This window comes from Bacillus rossius (genome assembly GCF_032445375.1).
Source record: "Bacillus rossius redtenbacheri isolate Brsri chromosome 4 unlocalized genomic scaffold, Brsri_v3 Brsri_v3_scf4_1, whole genome shotgun sequence".
Classification (NCBI taxonomy): domain Eukaryota; kingdom Metazoa; phylum Arthropoda; class Insecta; order Phasmatodea; family Bacillidae; genus Bacillus; species Bacillus rossius.
The window spans coordinates 25245284-25272120 of NW_026962010.1; the positions used below are offsets into that span (position 1 = coordinate 25245284).

Genomic DNA, 26837 nt, shown 5'->3' on the forward strand with positions numbered 1-26837 from the left:
GCCCGCAACCATACTTTTTGGCCACTTCCGAATCGGGAAACATTTTTTTGAATAATGCCCCGGCGTGGTCCGCAACGCTAATTGCGATATTGTGCTCTACAAGGAAACTCGTAAAGTAACATTCTGCTCTTGTCACTTCTACTTCAGAACTCTTTGCAAAGAAACTGTCAACTTTTGAACTGCTTGCTCTGGCTTTCAAATTTTCGATATGTTTTTCAAGATTAACGTGGTTATAAACATCGTTTCTGCCGCCATGGGAAATGTTTATATCACATCTACAAACACCGCAAAACACGAACTTCTCGCCTTTGTTAGATTTTAAGATGCACGGAAATTCTTCGGTATACTCTTTTCTGAAAGTCTGAAAATACGATTTCTTGCGTTTTCCACTCATGTTAAAAATTATTCAACGCACAACGCACGTAACATCAGAACATAACAACATTCCACAACAAACTGGGAGGCAAAGACATAATGACAAAACGCAAAGATACACGTACCAAGACAAAGTGTTCAATTTATACATAGTTCAGCGCCACCTACAAGCACAATTCGATTAGCAGCCATCTTTTTTATCGTTCACTTGACGCATCTCTACTGCGTGATCTGTGGCCTTGCAAAAAACGTAAACAAAACATAAATGTTGCTTTGCTCAAAAATAAATTTCAAAAAAATGTAAAATTTGTGTCCTTTCCCGTAAGAACGTAAACATTGTGCCAAAACCGTAAATTTTACGGCTAAAACGTAAAAGTTGGCAGGTATGCTTATGCCCTACTTATAACAACAATATTTTCAGAGATAATAATTTTTATACTATTTAATAAATATTTAATAAAAGTGTGTAGATATTCATATCTATGAAATCATGAAAGAATCCCTTTACTTGTAAAACCCAACACCTCAGAATACTGGAATTATTATAGTAATTGGGTCATGTAGCTTGAAAATCTGTGGCTGGGAAAAATTTGATTGACTAGGGTGTCAGATGTGTCAGAATGGCATATGATGGGATAAACATCCTACTGGAGAAGGGGGTGGGAGTGACAAAAATACTCGGCCAGTCAGTGCTGGAGGAATGTGAGACTGATATGAAGTACTGGTCTTGTAGCCTTGAAGACTTTTAGAGCGAGAGCAAGTGGACAGAACAAAGGAAGTTTTTGTTTTCAATGTTGAATCAGCAGAAGGCCTCCAAGAAACTTGGTTATCTTTTTTTCCTGCTTGAAGGCAGCTTCTGCCACACAAATATATGGTGTGACCCAAATTCAACAGCTGCCTGTGAAATGGATTATTCAGTTTTTTTTTACAGGATTTAAATTATCTGGGCATCGGGAGGTCCCGACTGCAGTTACAAATGAGAAACGCCACACAGACAGCAGGTGCAGCCTACAAGGAAGGGGAGAGAGGCGAAGAACTGCACAGCCACTCACCTCCTCGTGCACCTCCTGCTGTCCCTGGGAGCGGTTCACGTCCTCCTCCTCATCCGAGTCCTCTTCCCCCGACGACTCCCCTGACCCATTGCGCTCCTTGTTATCTGCAGTCAATCAGCACCTTTAGCACTAGTACACTATATACATAACAATGTGCAACATACCGATAAACATGATCACTCAATCAAAATTTAGATTTCATTCTAACATTTTTGGTAGGACTGTTTGAATAAACATGAAGATAAGCCTCAATGAATTAGTATGTACTTAATTACTGCATTTATCTTTGAATAACAACACAATGAAAAATGTTTTGACCGAAATTATCTGCAGTTTTATCATTTTCACATATGTAATACTTAACAAGGCTTTTATTTACTTTTATTGTTTTTAAAATCTAGCTTTACCCTCAGTAAGATCTTTTTATTATTTAATTATTAATACAAAACTAGAGAAAAGTTCCATTAAGCATTAACATAAAAAATGACTAACTATTCAAGTTGAACATATACTTTCATTATTTTATAATTCCCCATTACTGGTACACGTGACAAAAATATTACAATTAACAGATTGTTTTTAAGTTAAAATTTCAAAAATAATCAGCATTTTCAAAAGTCTACATGATTTTGTCTGCTCCCATTTCACAAGGGAACAGTAAAATAACTTTGATATCATCTTACATGTAGAATGTTGAAATGCCACTTACAGTTTATGGTTTTGAGTGTTTAATAGTTCTATTTAAAAATCTAAACTGGGTATTTATATTGCACCAAAGACAATCTCAACAGAAAACGTTGATATACTCACAAGGTAAACTATATTTCACTACTTAGTATTAGCATTTGAAATGGAAATGAATACGAATAATAAACAATTCTACTTGGCAGCGACCTTTGGCCAGGCTGTCGGGCAGGCCGGGCAGGTTGTTGTGCTGGGCCTTGGCGCGCGACAGGGTGTCGTAGCAGTTGAGGCACACGCGCAGCGGCTTGGAGGACTGGCTCGGCAGCAGGAACCTCTTGCTGGAGCACGGCCCGCACACCACGGCCCCGCACTTCCGGCAGTGGTGCTGCACACACCCGCACCTTCGTGCAACACCCTCCCCCAGCACACGTTCCATTACACGACCGTCCGACACCATTACATCAGTTGGAAGCCTGGCAGCTATTACAATGTTGGATTTTTATACTGCAAATACCGTACTTTCTAGCAGGTAAATAAAGAGTACTGCTGCTACTTGTCTCATGTAAGAGTGATTATGTGCTATTCCAAGTGTCCAAAGGCAGCAGCGTGAAATTAAAATGATAGGCAGGGAAGAGCTAGTTTCAAATGACAACTACATACATGGGCATGTTTTTACTAGACGTTTTCACATTAGTATAGTCTGTCTTGATTTTAATTTCTTATGATTATCTCATTCTATGCTGTGCAGTTTAAAAACAAGGTACAGTAAAACCTCATACAACGAACTCCTTTATAACGAAATCCTCATTATAACGAATCAGTTGTTTGGTCCCACCAAAACGTCATATAACCCTATGTATTTGTACCTCAAAATAACTATGTATTTTTTCATATTTCCACCAAAAACCCCCGCTACAACGAAAGCACAATTAAAAATTTTCAAAAAATTTCCTTAGAATTTTCATATTTATACAATTTGCTTCGTTAATATCACGTTTCGGTAAACAAACACAAATAATCCCGAATCTTATAATATTGGCTGACTTTGACCATAGAACTATTGACGTACTGAAACGCACTTCGAAGCTAACACATTGCACCACCACTAGCAGGAAAAAAAATTCACTTCGATTAATCGATGTTCCGAACTTCGCCAAGAAAATTTGTCACAAATCCCACCTACAAAAGTTACATCTGTTTCTGAGGAAATACGCATTCGTTCGTTTTTTGTCATGAATGCCGATATTTATTTTAGATTCTGTGGAAGTTTTACTCACCTAAAATTCGCAGGAGACTAAGAGTTGTTTTCTGATTGTGGTAAAATAAATTCTACTTAAAAATATTTTATTGTTTGGAGGTTAGCATTGATGAATTACTTTTGTTTACATACGAATTAGGTTATGGATGCACAAAACCATGTGCGATGATTAGGATGCATTTTAACTTCTTTCGGTGCTATAATTATTTTTTGTTTACAATAATGGATTTTAAAAAAAAAAGGCAATATATTTAGCGTATTTGTTGTTTGGAGGTTAGCTTTGATGAATTACTTTTGTTTATATACGAATAAGGTTATAGATGGACAAAACCATATGCAATGATTACGACGAATTTTATCTTCTTTCAGTGCTATAATTATTTTTTGTTTACAATAATATATTTAAAAAAAATAAGGCAATATATTTAGCGTATTTTGTTGTTTGGAGGTTAGCTTTGATGAATTTCTTTTGATTACATACTGTAGCATTGCACAATGAGTATGTTATATACATATATATTTTTTTTTTTGGGTCATAAGAATATTGATTAAGAATCACTTTGATATGAAAGATAGTAATTATTTAATATGTAGATAAGGATAGTTCAGAGTTGTTAAGAATTGTTATTAATTACTTTGGTTAAATTTCATGGAAAGCCTTAAAATACTTATTTCCTTGAGATACTTAATTATTAATTTGAGGGTTAACTCCAGTTCATAATAATTAATTTTGATATTTGATAATTAATTTCAGTAATTGTTTTGTTTAAAGCAGTATATAGATTATAATTTTACAGGACATCATTTTTAAACAAAAGTTTCTAATATGGTATGAATTTCAACTTTGTTTACTAAATTTTTAACATTGTATTTGAATTTTTTGGGTAATTTTATATTCTATTGGATATTGCTAGTGTAATATTTTGAGAATAGTCTGGAAGGTACAGAAGGAAGAGCGGACAGGCGCGACACTCTGGCGCCAGAAAGCTATTTTTCACTTTGTAAATGCGTGTTTGGGATTTACGCGTCACGTTGTACGCACAGTTGTAGCGACCGTTTGGAAGGGTCTCTGGAGGCTACCACTAGCCAGCCAATCAGGGCAAGCCCTGGCATCAAGTGATGTGCCCGTACAAATTTCCTTATATGGTCATGTTTTGGAATTATGTGCGCTGATTGGTCAGTTGGCCCACGGGGTTGCCTCCCTTGTTTTCACCTTTACAAGGGAAGGTAATCTCGTCGACCAAGTCACTTGTTGCTCGATCGTCGCCGAACTCTGTCGCGTCGTCGGCAAGTCGCTAGACAAATGGAAAATTACTAAGAGATAATTTAACGCCTAGGGGCTGGGGCCAGGCCGTATTTTTTCAAACTAAGTTCTTTTTTTCGGACTAATGCATTAGAAATTTAGGCCCTAGGCGTCGGCATCGGCCCGACTTCATGAGATTACGGTCCGCGATCGACGGTACATTGAGTTAGGTAATTAACCAAGGGACATTACTAAGTTTTTTTTCTTTGGCGAGTGACAAGACTCCTCGACCATCAACGGCAATATGTATGGTGCTGTGGTATGTATTTGGACCTCATCCTATCAAAATTCAAAGACATCGTTAAAATTTGTATAAGAAAAGACAAAAACTGTACAAGTAACGAAGTTTTTCTAACTAAATTCATATGTAAAATTGTGTATTGAGGCCATGTAACAATGAGAAAAAACATTTTTTTTTAAGAAATAAACAAAGATAATTTAATAAACTCTTTTATTTCCAAATAACGCAGAACCATAGTAATGAAAAATTCCCCAGGAACATTGTTTGTTTTGTTTTGTTACGTTTCTCTGTGTGCTTAGCCGGGCAAAAACATACAACGTAACAATACAAAAATTAGGTTATGGATGGTCAAAACCATATGCGATGATTACGGCGAATTTTAACTTTTTTCGGTGCTATAATTATTTTTTGTTTACAACAATGGATTAAAAAAAAATGCAATATATTTTACCACAAAATTAAAACATTCTGTAGCCTATGGTGTTCGTTAGGGAGGCAAAAAAGTTTGTCTTAGTAAAAAAAGAAATTATACAGGCTTGCATAGTTGTCACTTTGATGCAAAATAAAGTACAGTAGAATCTCGTTATAGCGAGCACGGTAATAGCGAGAACACGGCTATAACGAGGTATTTTTGAGGAATTTACGGCGTGATCGCTTAAAGCGCGCTTTTGTTATTTGTCTGCTTTATCTCCACCCCTCTCGCTCGCCACTAGACATCTTGCCGTTGACGCCTGTCACATTCTTCAGCCATGCAGTCGCCACCTAAGTGCGTGGCTTTAAAAATAGAATCCCGTCCTTTCTTTCTTTTATCAAACTTCCGTTAATTATCTGTGCCGTGTGTAGACAAAGTTTGAGATTGGAACCGAAACAACGTAAGAAAGTATTTTTTTACAAATTAGAAATATGTATGTTTTTGTTTTTATAATCGTGTATATTTTAACGTTTTTTTTTGTTGTTATCTTGAAAGAGATAATATTAAAAAGCCGCTCTAATGAGATTTAATTATTTTGTGGTTAACAAAAACTATTAATTGTTTATATTATATTTATTATTATTTACGCGACGTCATACTGCACGCGTACGCAATATGACTGGATTCGTTGCTGCAACATAACATAGCAAATTATGCTGTATCAGAAGTAACAAGTAACGTAACGATAGTAACGAGTACTAATTTTTATCGTAACGAATACATACGGGTACGCATTTTTTCGTTACTTTAACACCTCTAGTAGGCACTACCGTATTTATTTCCGAATAGCTAGGACAGTTTTCTTGTAACTTTTGTTTCGGTCAGTTGTTGGGGTATTTGTCCGGGAAAGGGGTGGTGATGGTTTGAGTTTAGTCCCAAATTTATTTTCTAAAAAAGTTGACAGGTTTCTTGAAATGAAAAAAGTATAGTTTTCCAGCGACTATTTCGTTTGAGGCGTATGTGCGTTGCAGCAGCCGCACTCCTGCTTTTTTGTAAGGAATTAAATCATCGCGCTACACTAGCACCACCCGTTAGCAACGTCCCGAACCAACATGGCCGCCAGCAGACTGCCCGCGTCGACGATAGATAGCAGGACAATGCTGCATCAGCTGCGGGCTGAGATGCTATACTTACGTGGCGTGGTAGGGTATTCTGGTTATTTTGACGCAATCGGTGATCGCATCCGTACTTATGGGGTACCGTTTTAAAGAGAATTCACACATCTGCTCACAGAAATTAATATTTCGTTAATTGAACCTGTTATTTTCCAATTATACAGGTTTAAACACAATTTTTATGCTATTTTCGATTTATTTTTATTTTTTGGGGGCCAAAATTTGTCCGATTCGGTTATAGCGAGGATCAAACCCGGAACCGTGACACCTCGCTATAACGGGACTCTAGTGTATTTCTCCATTTCATTTAACGATCAAAAATTTTTGCTTGGATTTACTTACCTTACTCTGCAAGCGGCCCTTAGCGTCATGCATTCAATTCTTTTTAATTTCTTTTTTGTATACATATCACTTGTAGTTTTGAATTCACCTCGTTATAAAGAAACCTCACTATAACAAACACACCCGAAATCAGTCCCTTCAAGTTTGTTATACTGAGGTTTTACTGTATGAAACTACAGTAAAACACCGTTTTAACGAACTTCATTAGAGCGAACAATTCATTACTACGAACTATGCCTTTGGTCCCGTCAGACGTCCATATAACATAACCATACCTGCCAACCTTGGCTAGTCAAAAAGAGGGAGGTTTTTAGTGGAGTAAATACTTGGTTCCCCAAATAAAGCGGGGGGTCCGGGGGTCCTCCCCCGGGAAAATTTTGATTAGAATGTGCAAAATGGTGCTATTTAACCATTTTTCGAAGTAAAATTTGAAAATTAGATGGTGGAAATTTTTATTTTTTTATGGGGCTAGTTGCTATTTTTAAGAACTATTTTCTGCACCATTTTTTACACCCACTCTTTACATACACTGGAGCATTGTGGAAAGCAATGCTCAATGATCTAAATTAATCCAATACAAGTTTGGCAATATTTAAAACAATGAAATCACTATTCAATATAGAAATTCACAACACAGAACTCTCAATCTTTTGTATCTCATTATTGTCGCAAGTAACCACCACAGAATACAGTTTGGCATTTCTAGAGGCAAGTTTTTCAACACCAAACTCAAAGAAAAACACACAGGATACCAAATAACAATCAATGGCAAAAATTAATTTAGATAATATAACTCTTAGTTACTTACAGGTAGTTTTAACTTGGCTGATAAATTACTTCTTCAAGCTTTCTCTGGTTGCAGATTTAGCTTTCTTCAGGAAAGCAGAGTCAAATTTTTGTTCATAGCAGCATCCCTGTTGCCTTGATTTTACCACCATCAATCTGTCTAATGTCTCATTAGACATGGATGACCTAAACTGTGTCCTTGACTTTCGTACCTGGCTGAATATTCTCTCAGATTCAGCATTGCTGTGGGGGTATTGTAAAAATTGCCAGAATAACCTTAGACAGTTTTTCATACTTCAAACTTCTAGATTCACTTTTAATTTTTCCCACCAAACTCCACTGAATATCAATCCTTTCTTCTTTCTTGATGGCTTCATCTAGATCTTCAAGTTGAAACTGACAAAACTCCGACTGCAAATCATTAATGGCAGAATCTAAAACCTGGTCTTCATAACTTAACATGAATGGAAATTTATTTACAAAAATGTCAAACTGGAGAATAATGCATTACAAACATTATTAATCTGGGCTACCTCAGCATTGATTAAAACTTTATCATTGAAGGGAAATTTGTGAAGCATGTAATCACATGCACGTACAAACTACGCCCTAACAGACGAGTAAAAAATTGAATTTTCTTCAGGTTTAAGGTCACACACTGTCCTAGAAGTAGAATTTCCAATTGTAATGTCATTATCTTCTTTTTGGTTCATTCTCTTGTGATAGTCAACCTCCAACAATGATGAAGAGTTTTTAACAACAGTAGGTTTCACAAATCTTGTAATGACATCTTTGAACAATTCTATTAGAATACAGCGTAACAAGTGAATTTGTGGTTTCTGCGATAGCAAAACCACATTTGGTTTTTCAAATACTGGCAATGTATTCTGAAGGAACAGACAAAACTATTTATTTAGTTGCAGTGTAAGGAACATCAATAATCTCTCTTCTCTTGAAAGATTACATGAACTATTTCCACTTTTTTGTGCAGGGTGGAATTTTGTTACTTTTGACTCTGGAACTGGTGATTCAGAACTTCGTTTCAAGCTAGAACATTTAACTTAAGTTTGGCTATCAGAAGAGGCAGCTTTGGACATTTTTGGTATCCTGTACGAATCTAATTGTTCCGACTTATAATGTGGACGTGAAGACTTAACCTCAACCACTGTTGCAGCATTCATGACAGACATTTCCCTAGCGAGAGCCAGCGAGTGCAAACATGTTTTAAATTTTTTTTTTTACACCTGTAACATGCAATATTTGAAATTCTTTTAACTTATCTTTCCTTTTTGCACTTTTTTCAAGATAAAAATAAATATCTACTAATATCTCATCAACTTTGCAAGGAAGAGTTGCTGCTGCCTTTTCTGCAGCCAAATTGATTAAATGACAAGCACAACCCGCAACAAACAAATTGGGAATTTCTTTTTTTAAGTGTGCTGCTGCCCCGTTTTACAAGCCTATCATTACAGGAGCATTATCAGTGCTGAATGATATGCAATTTTGAAGTTTAATATTCCGTGACTTCAAAGACTGTATGACCAATGCTGCAATATTAACTCCAGTAGTGTCTCCAGACAGTACAGGTACACAAAGCACTGAACTTTCCACCTTACCTGCTTCACTGCTGTAATAACTTACAACAACGGGGTATAATTTTGATTCGCTATCGTTACTCCCATATGTCGCCACAGAGAATGCACCGTTTTTTAACGTCTGCACAAGTTTTTCTTCTTCCGTTTTTGCCATTTCAGATATAATTGCTGACGTTTTTGTACGTGCACAGCCAAATTGTTGAGCTATAGCGCTATCAGGGAACATTTTGCGAAACAACAACCCAGCATGATCTGAACAACTAACAGGGAGATTGTGTTCTAAAACAAAACACGTAAACAAGCACTCGGCATTCGTAACACTTTCTTCTTGCCGGCTTGCACTGCCACAAAAGCTTAACTTCTTGTTTGCATCAACACAGCGTACATTATCTTGATGTTTCTTGGTTTGGATGTGTTTCACGACGTCCCACCTTCCCCCATGCGATACAGCAACGTCACAACGACACAGCGAACAAAAAGCAAAATGATCTCCTTACTTGCTGCTTTAACCGCGTAATTCATTTCATAAACACATTCGCCATGCAATATATTTTGTGAACATATTGATATTTATCACGACACGAACTACCATAGATGACCAACTAAAAAAAAAATAAAAAACTGCACAAAGCATGTAAGAAGGTAAAGAATGCAAGATTTCTATTGGCGAATTATTTTAAGCGCTGATTACAGGTTGGCTACGCCCTTCGTGTTCTAGCCGAAGTGAGACGAATGTTACCGATCGCCGAGCTGTGAGACAGCTGTGCGAGCGCCACAGCGCAGCGCCGAGCACATGGAGAAACATAACCTTGAAACCTGATACCGGCCATTTCGAGTGCCGCTAAGCGAAAGGAAGCAAAAGCGGGAGATTCAAAGGCAAAAGCGGGAGGGCGGGAGGGTACACACAAAAGCGGGAGACTCCCGCCTAAAGCGGGAGGGTTGGCAGGTATGCATAACGTAAAAAAATTTCACTAGTACGAATTTTCTCGCTCAAATTTTAAAAATATTCTATAAATATTCATTTGAACGAACACTTTTCTTCCCGGCACGGTAAACGACAAACGGATAAAATCGTCGCCATTCACCCACAAACTGCCATCCTATTTATTTTGATACGCGCCATAGATGACTGCAATGGACTAGTGTTGAAATTAATGCACAAAACTGGTGTAGCGACTAAGCGCTGCATTGTGGTGTTCGCAGACATTACTCTTTGTTCTATGCTCGCACGACGTGTTTAACCGATGCGAAGTTCTACATCATCACAGAATAAACAATTGGTACTGTTTATTCTGTGACATCATAAAGTACGCGAAACCCCTTATTTACGTTACCGTTACTTACGTTTTCCCGTTATTTACACTATATTCTTCAGGTCCCGTTTAGTCCAATACAATACTTTCACGCGAATTACGTCTCAAAAATCGAATCCATCCCGCTATTTACGTCACGTAACAACCATAGTAGGCCTAAAAACATTGTGAAAAACGTAACGTTTATAGTCGGCAATGAACATTTTAAATCGCAAAATATACATATTTTATAACATGAAAAGTTGCTTTTATTTCTAAACATATAATAATTTAAGCCTAGGCGTGTAAAACTCCGAGTAATTATAGCAGGAGACAATCTAAAATGTACTAAGGAAAATTGTAAACTCACGAATGTATAAACGTACCGGGAATATTACGACTTTACTAGGCTGCTTGTAAGTTGTGATACTATATTTATGTCACAACTTAGCCGAAATACTGGTACGAGACAAACATCACAAGATAAAATGAGCGGAGCTTTGGTAACTGTTTTATACGTATTTTAAAATTTCGGAAATATTGTACAGTTGACGCATATTTTTTTAAACTAACCATTTATTTCTGGGGATCGTAAATTAATTATTAATATCAAGACATCAAGATCAACGTAAACTTGAACATGTCACGGCAGCGAGAAAACTGGTGCGTATACCAATAAACTGGTATTAGAACTGGACAAAACTGGTACACGGGAGGTGGAGCTTATATTTTTTTCCGCTAAGCTCGCATCTATTGGTTCGCTGCTGATGGAACGTCACGAGTCTGGGCGGAGTGTTGAGTGAGTTATACTGCGCATGCGCAGCTCAGAGAACAGAGAGAGCCAGCAGGCGGCTACGCCGCGCCGGAACAACAGCTGATTGAGTACAATGACCTTTCTCCGCGCACGGCGCGCTATTGACGGTAAATGTACAATTTGCCGCCCTTTTTTTAAACTTTTTTACTGTGGTGCAATGCGTATGTGTAATGTAGCCCGTATTTGTTATGAACGCTGCAGGATGCGGCTGTATTTTAATTAACTTTAACGTATTTCTTACTTTTCCCTTTATTTACACTTTCCCGCTTTTTACACTTCTTTACTTTGTCCCCATGATAAGTGCAAATAAGGGGGTTTGCTATTGCTACACACACATCTCTGGTCGTTTCCTTGTTTATTGTTTGAGAAACGTGGCTATACTACGAGTATAACTTATTGTTACATGTGTCGGGTCCATTTGTTTTTATAGTTTAAAAAACAGTACTACTGAACATGTCTTCTAGGAAACGAAAGGCGATTGATGTGAAAATGAAACTTGAAATGTTAAAAGCAGTAGATGATGGAAATAAAAAGACTGATGTGGCTAAAAAGTTCGGTATCTCCAAATCAACATTATCGACAATTCTCACCCAGCGATCCAGTTTGGAAGACAAACATTTAATGTCACAAGATCGAAAATGTTTGCGTACCGCCCGCTACGATGCTCTTGAAAAGACATTGTTCGACTGGTTGATGCATTCACGGGCATCAAACATTCCCATTGGTGGGGACATTCTCCAACAAAAGGCACAGGAAGAGGCCTTAAAATTACAAATTACCGACTTTAAAGCTTCTGGTGGCTGGCTTCACCGATTCAAGGCACGTTGGAATTTAAGTACGCTTAAAGTGTGTGGAGAAGCTGCAGCAGTAAATGTTGAAGTTCAAGACAAGTGGAAGGAAGAACTTGAATTGCTGTTATCAGGATATGATGAAAAAGACATTTTCAATGCCGACGAAGCAGGCATTTTTTACAATCTGCTTCCTGACAGAACACTGGAGGTGAAAGGAGAAACATGCCACGGAGGCAAAAAGAGCAAGGAACGCTTTACTGTGCTGCTGTGTGTTAACAGTAATGGTTCCGAAAAGCTGACACCACTTATTATTGGTAAATATGGAAATCCTAGATGCTTCAAAAACATTAAACATCTTCCTTGCAAGTATAAAAACAACAAAAATTCATGGATGACAGCATCCCTTTTTCAAGAATGGATACAAAGTTTTGATGCCAAGGTGGGGGTACAGAACAGAAAAGTTCTGTTGTTTATTGACCACTGTCCTGCCCACAACGTTAACCTTTCACTTAGAAATGTTAAAGTGCTCTTTTTCCCACCCAACTGTACCAGTGCTTTGCAGCCCCTAGATCAAGGGATTATTGCACAAGTTAAAAGGGACTACAAGAAGCAACTTGTGCAATACCTTCTATGGAAGGTGGAGAGTGGGAAAGACTCCAGCGAATTGAAGTGGAACATTCTTCAGGCCATGCACAGGCTGTGTTTGGCCTGGGATAGAGTCAAGCCTTCCACAATTGCGAATTGTTATAGGAAGGCAGGATTTCCTATCAAGACTGAACATCCTCACAATGAATAATCAGATGACTGTGATGAACCTCGTTGGGCTGAAGTTCAGAAAAGGTTTGATGTTCCTCAGTCTTCTTTCCGTGATTTTGTTGGCATAGATAATCACATAGCCACTTGCCCTGCAGTGTCAGAGGAGGTTGGCCAACCGGAAGAGGAGAGCTGCCCACCAAATGAAGATGCTGATGACTGTGACAGTGAAACCGAAGTTAAACGTCCTCGGCGGGAAGAAGTCTGTAATGCACTAAATGTGTTGGAAAGACTCTTTATGACAACTGAAAAGCTTGTACATCACCTGCCCGTCTTAAGAAACATTGAAACAGATGTGGCCAATGAACTTAACAACATTAAAAAACAGTCACGTATACAGGATTTTTTCTCAATAATTTAAAAATGTAAAAAATTTTTCTTAACTTTTAAATTTTATATTTTTGATTTATTACAGCATTTTTGCAAACAGCTTGTCTTGATTCCAAAGGAAGGCTTACTGTTTTGGCAAACAACTTACGTATTTCTGTATAGTACATATACATACTAGTATGTATCTTGATCCCAAAGTATAGCTGTTAAAGTAATTGATGCTTGTACCACTCATATTAGATTTTCTACATTGTTAATTTAACAAGATCGAGTTATGTTAAAAAAACCCAAATCAGGCAATCATTGTGATTTCGGTATAAAGAACTTCATTATAACAAACTGCCATAATTTTGGTCCCTTCATGTTCTTTATAATGAAGCTCTACTGTAATATCCTACTTTTGTTTATAAAAATGATAGTCAAAACATTCTTGGCATTGACCCTTCTCATCTTTCTGCTGTTAAATCCCTTCTGTTAAGGGATTGAGAGGACGATGACAATCAAACCTTTCCATTCTCTCTCCCAGCCCATTACGACTTCAAAACACTTGCCAAAAAATTCTAGAATATTTCAAGGCCAGTTGCTCCCCAAATATCCCCAATATTGTTGTGAGTTATAGTCTCTAATGACCCCAGTGCTGCTTAAAAAAAAAAAAAAAAAAAAAAAAAAAAAAAAAAAAAAAAAAAAAAAATGAAATATGAAAACAGAAATAAATTAGGACTATGTATGCAAGTGATTTGAAAGAGAAAATTGGTTCCCAGTAGCTCCCAAGGTCGGGCCACCACCAGAGAAGGCACGCTCTTACCCTGCGGTTGAGAACGGTGAACTGAGTCTTCTTGCAGTGCATGCACACAGCCGCCTCCGAGTCTGGGACCCACACGGCTGCGTGCACCTCCACCGCCTTCTTGCCACCTGCACAGACATCACGTCACTCGCAGTGACCACACCTGCCGTGCCTGGCCCCAGCCACCATCACTTTCACCTCCGCACTACCTGCCCGTTTACTGGGGAGCAGCACTCACAAGTCACAGTTGTACACACTTCAGATATAACTTCTTCAAAATTATAGTGACATTACAATCATAACTCCAACAAATATTTGCAAGACTTCACTTACAGTCAAACGTACTGGAGAAGTTGTAACATATCAAACTGTATTAACACTATTAACCTAATGGTTCAGTTCAAGAACACTGAGAATAATATAAAGAGACAACTTCCGTATATTGAATCGCATGGGTTACAATATATTTCTTATTTGAGATGAACTTGTCAAATAAGGATTCAAACATCAAAGTAATGGATTCAAATTTATTTTTTTTTACAAATACTATCAGTTAAGGGGTAACCTTTTTATGACTTCCCCATAATTTTCTAATAAGATAGTAAAATAAAATGCCTAACTACTACTAGCTTCCATGACAAAATTAATACTCAAAATTTTTTCAAACAATTTTACTCCCTATTTAAGATAAAATAAAAATTACGTATATTCCATACACCCCTGGAAACACATGTCTCTTGTCAGTCTGTTGGTGGTGTAACTTTTAAAACTGACATGCCATCACCTTTTAAATGGGCATTCTCAACAAGTATTTATAAACCTACTGATTTTAAATTCTTAATTATAACATTATAAGCATTATGGAATGTTGTCTTCTAAAAATATTAAGTATTTTTAAGTTGGCAAATAATTACAATGAGTGTATTATTTAAGGCACAAATAGTAACGAGTTAAATTTGAGTGCAGAAGCAACATTCTATTTATACAAAGTAATATCATTATTAAAATATATTATTAATGTGGAACTTCATTACTAGGAACTTGTATTTTCACATTTAACATAAAACTTTTTTTTATTACAATATAAATTTTTTTTGTTGAAAATTACAATTTTTCACTTTTCAGAAAATATTGAAGTTCACTTCCAAAATAAAATACTGTGAAACGTACGTTTAAAAAATAAATCACATTGATTGGTGTAATAACCGGTACTGAAACAAACAAGTTGGAAACTGGTGACAAAGTGTTCACTTTTCATATTTCAACACCTGGCCATAGTTTGAGGCATATGCAGATACCTTGCAGCTTGCAGCTATAAATGACAGAAAATGGTGATCACTAAGCATTGTGAAAATATCTCACCCAGATTTTTCTACCAAGTACTTTGATGTATCTGGCTTCCAAAATCAAACATAGATTCTTAGTGGTTTCTATTCCTTTACAACAGTGTTCTCTCTGACAGAAACTTGTGATACAAACTGAATCTGAATCCACTTCAAACAGCCCACGCATTCATGGAACAGAACTTGGCAATACTTGAAAACATCATGTACAAGACTTAATAAACTGCTTATTATTTATGTTTTTTGTGAAATTTGTTTCACACTTTAGGGTTTTCAATTTATTTGTTGCTAAAATATCACCAAAAGTACTTACAATTTAAAATTTTTTTTAAAAATATTATTGTAAAAATGATGAAGTATCTTTACAAAATTATTGCTAATAAAAATAGCACCACCATGTCATTAAATTAAATAAAAACACAAATGCAGGTCTGCAATCATTACAAAGTACCTCACACATTAAAGGATTTCTCAAAAAATTTCAGACTTCTACAAAATGTTTTATATTCACCCACTAAAGGGTCACCCCTTCATATGGTCTCACCCTTATTTTGGGCAAAAATAAATCCTAACATTTCCACTATAAGCAAGGGTCACCCTTGTGTATGAATACTCCCTGGACCAGTGGACATTGTAGACTTTAACAATTTGATATCCCAAAGTACCAAACTCTCTGTGATGATAGTAAGCCTGTGCAAATATCAGTTTTTTTTTTTTAGTTAAAATTGAGTAAATCTAACAAATTATTTTTCAATACAAAAATTAACTTTGAATAATCAGAATGGGGATTGGAAAACCACAACAAAAATTTTTTCATGTCGCGTAACAAATACGTGGTGAGATAAAAGGTACATATAGTGTAGTGGCTTCTGGAAAATTAGATGAATAAAATTGAAGAGAAAAGTTGTTAAAATAGTTACATTTTAGAAAGGAACAATATGTTTTAATGCAAAAACAACCTAAAATACCCGATTAGTCTTAGAATGTATTCTTGTACACCGAAAGAACTTAAATTTACTTAGTGCCATTGATATATAGCATTATAGGCAGATTTTGAAGTAAAAGTAAATAACGAGTACGAAATACAACGAGTGGAACAAATTTCATGTCTGTGCCATAATAAAACATCACCAAATTATGTGCAATGTTGACAATGTCATATAAGATAAAGTATAAAACATTTTCTGATTGGCTAACTAACACCAATGACAAGTGGGTACCAAAAAAAAAAAATTATTGCCCCTACACATTAGCCCCTGAGAGATGTGCGCTTAACCCCAAAGTTTATGCTAAAATTAAACAGATGAAGAAAGCTTGTAAAATAGTGAAATTACAAGTTATGGTACAACCTATTATACCTATATTCATTATGGTACAAATGCCAGAATGTCAGAATACCTATTGATGTAAGGCATTATAACAACTAACTACAAGAGTAACTCCAACACAAAAGCTGGAAATTCTAATTTCTAATTTCAAATTCACACAATCCCCTTACCAAGGACTCGAACCTGAACCCTTTGCACTGTAAGATGGTGTGTATCCAACTATGCTACGAAGGTTGGCAAGCTCAAATTTACGTATTTAAATACTTGTTATTCTCGCACTCCCCTTGTTAACAGCAAGCAGGTAAAATGTATTTCAGTTCATCAACATCACAAAATCATTTTATGCTAATTTCCTCTGGAATTTGAAACGCCTGTTTCGACATTGATACATAGATCAACTAAGCTGCTACTGTGTAGCATGGTGGTAGAGTGATTATGACTATCATTTATATGTCGTTGCAGCTATCACGTTGGCCATAGCAAAGGAGTGGTGTGTGTGGCATAGGGCGTGGATTGTGTGGGTTATGCATGCATGTACCTTTAGGACCACGTGGTTGAGAGGTCAGATCACCCGCCTCCACACTTGAAGAGGATCTGGATTCGGTTCCTGGACAGGTCAGTGGGAAGTATGGCGTACGTTGTATAGAACCAGTGTTTTTCTTCATGTTTTCTCCCTTTTTCCCACCCCCTCCCCTATTAATTTCATCACTGCTCCACTAGCCTCTCATCATCTTCCACCACCTCTAATGGCCCCAATGTCAGTGAGACTTTAATATATTGCAGTACTCACTTTTCCTCAACAAGTCTTCAATGCACTTATTGATGTGCGCCATCCACTCTTCCTTTTCAGTCGAAGTAGCAGCATAAACCGCAAATGATTTGGATGCAGTGCGAATGAGCCAGCCATTACGAAACTCTAGAACCACATTATAAATGCACATCATTAATTGATAAACTATACCATTTCAATAAATACAGAAACAATAAAAACAAAAAGAAACCATTAAAGAAAACAAACATGGATTAAGTTGACTATGAAGTCACTATAAATATATAAGACATGCATCTATCATCTATAATGTTAAGTTAATTCTATCCAATTTAGTACGTTCTACACACATGGTGACATGACTCATGTTTTAAGTAAATAATGAAATTGTAAATAGGCACATAAACACTTGGCAGTTTGAAAGCCCTGAGATTATTAAAAATTTCAAATACCAGACCAAGTGATTTATTATTCACATTAGATTTTATTTCCAACAATGATACTTCCAATAACAAATATTTAACTGTTTTTGATGTGTAGTAAAGATATTGTATATCATATAAGTACGTATGTACCGGCATTAAGATTAGTTTTGTATAAAACATATAGGTAAATTACCAGTTTCATAAAAAACACACACACACACACACATTTTTAAGTGTTTTTTTTTGTTGGTACGCCATATCTTCCTTGATACTTAATCAAAATTAATGATGCTAACGAGAAAAAATAAACAAATAATTGAAAACTAATTTTTCACTTAAAAAAAAAAATAGAAACATTTTTATTTATATCTTTTTTTTGTCATAAAGGCAGCACCATTTAAAGAGGGTGCCATCTATTAACAATGTTTAACTAACATGCAGAACAAATGGAATTGTTTCTAGATGCATGCGTATTCCATCACAAGAATAAACATAATTAAATCAAAATTTCTTATCACAAATAAGTACCATATTACTTTTATAACCTAATTTGTAACTCAATTTATTTAACTTTTTTTTTACTTTACAGCATTTGCAAATTTACATTAGACTTCTCCTAACCTCAATAACATTGATCCGCTGTGTTATATTTTTTAAAAAAATTTACTATATTTTAGTCACGAAGAAGTTGCTTTAAAAAAAATGGTATTATTATGTTAATTAGAAATATTAATGCTAATCAGGGATTAATTAATGGTGCAAGATTCGTGGTAATTCACTTAGGCGAGTATATCATCACTGCTAAATATATTCACTCTGAAAAAACTGTACTCATACTCCGCATTAACTTCACACCTGATTCAACCATACCTTTCAAATGATAAGAATACAATTCCCAATAAAAGTATCATCGCTATGACCATCAAGACAGCACAAGGTCAGATGCTTCAAAGGACAGGATTATATTTACCAGAAGCTGCTTTTCACATGGAAAGTTAATCGGGACAATTCCAAGAGTTTGTAGATTTGGTGATAGTGTTAAAGAGGCAATTAGCCAAAAAAGTAAAACAATGATCACATAACTTCTAACAGCGTTTTCAAAAAAGTTTTGTAAAGTAAATAATTTAAAAAATTAATATCTGTTGAAGCATGTATCTGCTTTTTAATTGATTTACAATACCCTTCAATAAATAAGTACTGGAATTTAGGTACTTATTTCTTCATTATTATATTACCATTCGGGGACTGATCAAGATAAAATGCAAATTATTCGCACGGGTCAACTAATGGGCATAAACCAATGAGGCCATGGGCCAGGCACAGTAATTTGTTATTAATTTTTTTATGTAATATAATTTCCATCTTTTCAATCAATTTTGTATTTTTATTGTAAATTTTTAAGGTAGTCCAAACTTTAGGTTACTTTACTATTTATTGTATATGGCAGCCATTAGTGTTTAGGTTAGGTTGTTTGGTTTTACTAAATTTAAGTTTCAAGCATGTTATTAAATAAATTTGGGTTTGAAATTTCCATTGTAAAATTTTAATGAATGAACCACCGAGGAAGATGCACTGTGCTCTAGCATGCATGTGAATCTGGATTTGGGTTAATTAATTACACAGCAGATGGCACCACAGTTTGTGACGTCAGAAAACAACCGACTACTAGGCCATGAAGTACGAAGTGTGTCTTTTGCTGATGAGCACGCCGTTAAGTGATGGTGAGGATATACTGCGACGAGGCTGCGCTGTCGGGATGTGCTGAAAATTTTACTGGTTGTTTACGCAAAAGAAATGGCCTGAAATTAAATCTGGAAGTGCTTTGTACTTAAGCCTTCAAGCTTGTTGGCTTGTCAATATCGCCTGCAACAACTCTACGAGTTCCAAGTTAAACTGGTACGTTTACTAGTTTAGTGATGACATTGGGTAGTGGATATGGTGTTTGCATGGTGCAGTAAAATTGGCATGCAGTAAATTGCCTTAATATTGTGAATTATTATGCCACACCATTTCTGTATTTTAAAAGGAAGTACAATGGTAATTGTGGAACTGCATGGAAGTTGTCAAGGTACTCAATTTATAATGAGTGTGCTAAGCAAAGTACATTTAGCAAAAAGCATGTATTAGGCATTTTGTACTTTGATGTATTGAGGTGGCCAGTTTAAGACACTTATAAAACATTACGTTTGGTTGCTGACAATCAACTTATGTGCTTGAGTACTTCGTATTATGTAAACAATATTATATGGTTGCTGTGACCGACTGAAGCATGACAAATTTAAATATTTCTTTGCCTCTTTTGAGAACTATTTTAATAAGTTATATATTACATTTTTATTGGGTACCCATTAAGTAATTACTTACACTTAGCTATCTGTAAAGGTTTGTCTGCTATATTTTTAATAGTTTTAATATATTGGTGTTTTAAGAGGCATGTTTAAAATGAATATTTTGGATGTGGAACTCCAACCAGGGAACCAGGGAGCGATGAAGTTGAACGCCTTTGCTGGTACTGTTATCACACCGGCAACTAGCCATGCGTTGTCTTGGGTCAAATCTACACATTTATTTGATTCTTAGTCCAAGATTTCCTTTGATTGTAGTTTTGATTCCAAATCCCAAGTTTTACTTCCTTTCTGATTGAAATTAAAGAAATTCACACAGAAGATGAACCTAAAGAGGAACACTTAAAATTTTATAAAGCCTAAATGTATTTTCCGACTTAATATGAGCCTTAAATTTATTTTCTCACTTAATTGTTTTATACGAGGGACGTTCCGAAAGTATTTTTTTCACAAGGAAACTTTATTGCCAAAACAAATATAACATGGAATCATAAAGTAATGCACTAATTTTCAAAATATTTGCCACATACATTGAAACATTTGTAGAAGCATGCAATCAGTTTGAAGAAACCGCTCTGGTATAAGTCAGTGTCCTGTGATGCAAGGAGTTGTCGCACAGCCTGCTCCATCTCAGCATTGTTTTGGAAGTGACGTCCCGATAGTGCCGCTTTAAGTGCTGGCATAGCAGCACGCACTTCCATTGGTAACCACGTTGTCAGTACACGTCTGTCAGCCATCGTGATTTGCACTTGAATAACCTCGGGCACGCCGGTCTGCTGCTACTCTCTCTTATTCTATGCTCTGCGCATGCGTCATTCCTTCTCCGCTGACGCTACTTCCGTCATTGAACCAGCAACGGGAGTGGATTCTTATGGCAATTGCTTGTTTCACCTGATGTACCATTTGCTCTTTCAAAAAAATGACGAAACTTACTTTCGGAATGTCTCTCATGCTTAGGACAATTTGACTAGTTCATTGGACCAAACTTCAGCTAAATTATTTACTTACTTATATTTTGTACAATATTGCAAGTATCGCCAGTAGTGTTTTAACCTCCCCCTCCCCCTCCCCATCCTTTTTCCATCAATTCAAGCTCCTAATACATAATGAAATAAACATATTTAGTCTGATAACAATACTGGCATTCACCATCAACAAATCTGTGTGAATACATAATTAAAACTTATTATAATCCATGATTTCATGTTCTTGCAAAATTCCTGTCAAATTTTTACAGTCTGTTTATGGTATTTCACATGATAAATCTCAAAGAACGTTTATATTTACATTTTAACCCCATTTGATTATACAATTTTCATTTTACTTTGATTCAAATTCACAATATAATTAATAGGCATGCAATCTGTCACTGCACATGCAACGCTACACAAACATAAAATTAAAACTGCAAACAGCATGAAATGAAGTTGGTTAGGACAAGGGGAGATAACCTGTTCCATACAAACTTAAAAACTTAAGATATTTTGTTAAATGACTTTTTAACTAGTGTTGGTTGGAACCCAAATTTGCTCAAATCTAAATCTGGAACTCGAAACCCAAAAAGAACATATTCCCCTCAAATCTGAATATAGGTGTAATAGTAAAAATTAAAAAATAACTACACAAGAAATAAAACATTAACTATAAGGTCTATAATGTTTAAACATTGAACTGTTTAAAGGTTTGTTCCCAAATTTATATTTTCAATACTTCTCATAATTTTATCTATACAAATATATATCAAATGTACAATATCTTGAGAAATAGTAAGATGATAGAAATGAAGGGAAAACAAATCCCTTTTGGCACAGCCTACAGACATAGGTAGATTTTGAAGTACCTATTTCTTCTGGTAATATATTGGAAACTTCTATAAACTCCCGGAACCTTTTAAGAACTGAATGTAACCTACATAACATCCTATATATTCGCCAATATTTAAAAAAGATTGATTTAACATTTTCTCATATTCCATGCAGCGAAAATATTTTGACTTCCAGCATTAAATGTCTTAACAGATTACATATTACCCTACTAAGGTAATTATGCAATTTTTTTTTTAATGTTCAAACACTATTTTTGATCCCTTGCACTAATAAATGATAATAAATTTTTTTTTTGGACAGAGGTTTAAGGTAAACTTAAGATGGTTTTTAATAAATTCCGACGAATTTGATACTAAGAAAATTTAAATTTTATTTTTTTAATTTTAACCCCTGTTTTTATGGTAATTATTTCATCAAAAATTGTTTCAGCCAAAGATATTAAATGAAGTTTATGCATTTAATAATAACTTTTAATTGAACTGATAGTATATCTATTTAAAAAAGTATTGACATTTGTATTTCTAAGCTTGTTATTTCCACCAATTGCATTAATGGTATTTATTATCAAAAATTGTTCCAGATAAAGTTTTATGTAAAAATTATAAGGTTTACAATCAATCTGAACAGATTTGAGAGTGTACCTACTAAGGGAGTTATGATTTTTTTTCAACCCCTTGCAGCAATGGTTCGCCTCAAATTGTTTTAAACAACTGTTTTAGATAAAAAATTTAAGATTTACAAAATATCCAAACAAATTCAATGCTGTGACTACGAAGGGAGTTAAAATTTTTTTTGTTTCTACCCCGAGCAGTAATGGTTTGCCATATAAAATATTATTTCAGACAAAAGATTTTGGAATTACTCCTATGTTATAATACATTCAAATGGATGTGATTTTTCCATTTTATGGAAGCTGCACCGATTTTTCTGTTTTTCAAAAAACCTTCCCCATTTCTATTCCTTTGGTCGAATGTTGCCCGAGAACTTGACTGAGATTTTCCACTACTAGATTTTATGTAACAGTTTGGAAGTGATTTGTGAAAAATTGCTAGTTATTGGGTCCACAAAATTGTGATATAAACTTTTGAGTTGACGATGGTTTTGAGGTCTGGACCTTGAAACTAAAAACTATATAAAAAATTTCGGAAAGTTGCACCATGGTAACGGTTACAGTAGGAAGTATTTCTTTGAAATCTACCTAATATAGATAGACTAAGTAAACTTCAGACTTGTCAGTAATGAATTTTTTAATTTACTACATTCCCTCCAAATCTTGTCTTAGGATCTTTATCTTTGAATCTAATGTTTTTTAATATTACGAAAAATGAGGCTTCGAGAATTTGACCCGGTCCATCCCTAATATTTACATGTTCCGGATGTAAACAATTTCTTTTTGTCATAAATTTTTATTTATTTATTTTAAATTATGACATCTCCACCGACAGTCGTTATACTTGGACGATGGGCCTAACAAATATACAAGACAAACACAAAGTTAACACCGCAAACATGTGAACTCCCACCCCTGTCTGCGCCATAGCAGGTAAGATAACCGCGCAGGCCAACACACAAAGGCAAGAGTACCACAAGGCAAGAGTGACATCTCATACAACCAACACAACCTCAACCACAACAAATACAATAATACCACAAACTACATTAATTATATAGGTACACCATTTAATAATAAACAAACAAATAAAAAGAGGAGAACAAATTTGTTATAACTTTTTACTAAGTTATTGACTAAGGCATTTACTAGATTGCATGACTTCAAAATTACAAATTTCATTTTATTCATCCCATAGAATTAATAAAATTTATTGTAATTAGAAATCATTCTATGGATGAAGTCATTTTTATTATTAATTGTGTATTCCAAGTTTATTAAGGTAGTGATGATTTGAGAGTTCAACAAGTTATAGTTGTACTTAACTGGGTAATATTTCCACGTAAAGGATATTATCTTAGTTTTATCCTTGTTAGTTCTAATACCAATTATTAATTTTATTATATGTTGTAATGATAAGCAGTCATTAGGAGTAGTTTAAGACAATGGTGATATTAATAAAGATATTAAAAAGGAGAGGGGATAAAGTGCCACCTTTGAGGAACTCCAGAAATAACATTGAAAAGAGAGGAATTATTATTATTTATAGATACAAAAAAATACTTCTATTGTTCAAATAACTGGAAAACCAATTTATACAGTTATCACATAAACCTAACTGAGATAATTTATCAAGTAATAAAAAGTGATTAACAGTGTCAAAGGCTTTGGCAAAATCAAAATAGCAGGCTGGCCCTGATTAACTACTTTGTTATACATGGGACTGAGAAATGTAATTAAGTTAATAGCTGTAGACACTCCTCTTCTGAAGCAGTGTTGACTACTAGATAATCTATTACTGAAATGAAAATTTTGAAATTTGGACATAATTTTTTCAAATATTTTGGAGAAACCATTAAGTAGATATATTGGACGATAATTGGAAACGTTAAATTTTCAACCGTTTCTGTGGATAGGTGTTACCTTGGCTATTATCCATTTATTGGAAAACACTTGTGATTTCAATCTTGTATTAAAAATATGTTGTAGCAATGGTGCTAATGAATGGGAGCCACCTTTCAAAATGAAATTCAGAATGCCATCAGGTCCTGTTGATTTCAACGTTTTTAGGACCTTAATTCCCCCAAAGGACATGACTTTCAGAAATAGTTGGTACAGGTATAGAATCAAGGCTTATATCAGTACAGTAGAACCCAGTTATAATGTTTTTCAAGGGAGCACAAGAAAAAAACATTATAAGCAGGAAAACGTTATAAGCAGGAAATCTAAATTTAGCACTTAACAATGTTCGAGCTTTGTACCAATGGACTCACCAAGCTATGTAAACAACTTTAATGTTAAAAACAAAGTTAGTAGGTATACTTGATACATGAATTTTCTGAAACAAGCCAACAATTTTTCAACTTCATCTTGTTCCCTGGTTAAATTTTGTTTGTCTTTAAAGATACACTGCCACATTTTTTGTAAAATTGTCTCACGATTCATGATGACAACATTAAGAGTGAGAAGTATACTCCTTCGCCACCTGAAAATGTTTAATTTTGGGATTCCTACGTATGAATGAAAAAAAAAATTATTTGTAAGCAATAGAAAACACTTTTAGTTATGCCCTCGCACAATGGTTGGCAACTTAAATATCGTAGGACTATGTAGGTGCATCTGAATACCCACTGGAATGGCAAGGAAGAGAAGAGTTGACTAATGGTGCCAACGGACACGTAACTATGAACATTGTGTACCTTCAGTATATTGCATAAAATTGTATTTTAACAAACTTCATGTATTGTATGGCAGTGATTGTAAACATAAACATACATAAAGGAAACTTTTTGGAATAATTTGGTTTTAAAACATTTTTCCCCCCATTTATTGAATGTTAGAAAGCAAACATTATAAGCAGGAAATTACACTATTTATGAACGTTATATGCAGGAAATAAATACATTGTCCTTATGGGGGAAATATTGGGACTTTAAAAATATGACATTATAAGCAGGAAAACATTATATGCAGGAACATTATAACAGGGTTCTACTGTATTAGTAATTGAAGAGTTACAAGTGGAAGACACATAGACACTAGAAAAAATATTTAGCAAAAACAGTAGACAACACAGAAGGATCACTACACCTAACATCATTGAAATGAATGAGTATTGCTATTGATCATAATAACCCTACTTCATTAAGGCTAAGATCCTTAGTTTTGCAGCCTCCAAGAAAATTATTTCTCCCATGAATATCGTAGTAGATAAAAAATACATACTTGGCAGAATTGTAAATAAAACTTTGAATTTTGTAAATATGATGATAAAATTTTTTTCAAAAAATGCTTTCTTATTTAATTTTAATTTTGAAATTTTCAAAACTAAATATTAGGTATATATTTAAACGGTACACGGCTGTTACTTTGCACACAACTTAAAGGAGGTACAATGAACAATTCTGTCTATTAATTTTTTTAATACAATGTACAGAATTTAAATAATATGAGTATTAAATACTGTGATTTAACTGTCACTTGCCGCTGATGAAAGGAACGAGTTCAACAGTTTGCCGCTAGAGCTCCGATTAGTTCCGAGTTTACTCACTAGATGGCTCTAATATCGCAGGAGTTCAGGCGGGAATATTATCGCTTCAAAACGGTCAAAACACAACACTAGTATCAGCAATAGTAAGTGGAAGTGTATTTAAAATGAAGCACAGCAGGAAATGGAAAGAAGTCCATCGACGCCAACTTGAGTAAGTATTTTAATGTACTTGTTCTACATTGTAATCACATATTGTATTTTTTCTCCCGGAAAAAGTAATTCCAGTCTATTCATATATATATATATATATATATATATATATATATATATATATATATATATATATATACACACACACATACATATATATACACATACACACACACACACACACGCACACATTAAATATTATTAGCCGTTTTATTGGTTCAGAGTTTAAAGAATTTATTAATTTATAACTAGCAGTAATTTTTTTAAAATTAATTATATTACCCTTTTCTTGTACATACTGTGTTAAAATCAATGGCATCATATATAAAAATCCCTTTCGACATAGCCTACAGGTGTAGGTAGATTTTGTAGTATTTATTTATTTGATAAAGGTTTGAGATATTATTTAGAATTTTTATAATAAATTATGACTAGGGTTGTGCG

The 26837-nt window shown here is 34.8% G+C and overlaps 1 protein-coding gene across 1 annotated transcript in view; it reads right to left on the reverse strand.

The window, feature by feature from the left end:
• Positions 1-26837, reverse strand: part of LOC134541527 (pleckstrin homology domain-containing family F member 2) — a 104863-nt gene that overhangs the window by 42355 nt on the left and 35671 nt on the right. Inside the window, exons 5-8 of the mRNA XM_063385037.1 lie at positions 17509-17634; positions 14069-14175; positions 2322-2496; positions 1428-1531 (exon numbers count right to left, since the gene is read on the reverse strand). Coding sequence (XP_063241107.1) covers positions 1428-1531; positions 2322-2496; positions 14069-14175; positions 17509-17634 — 512 coding nt within the window. The remainder of the gene's footprint in view (positions 1-1427; positions 1532-2321; positions 2497-14068; positions 14176-17508; positions 17635-26837) is intronic.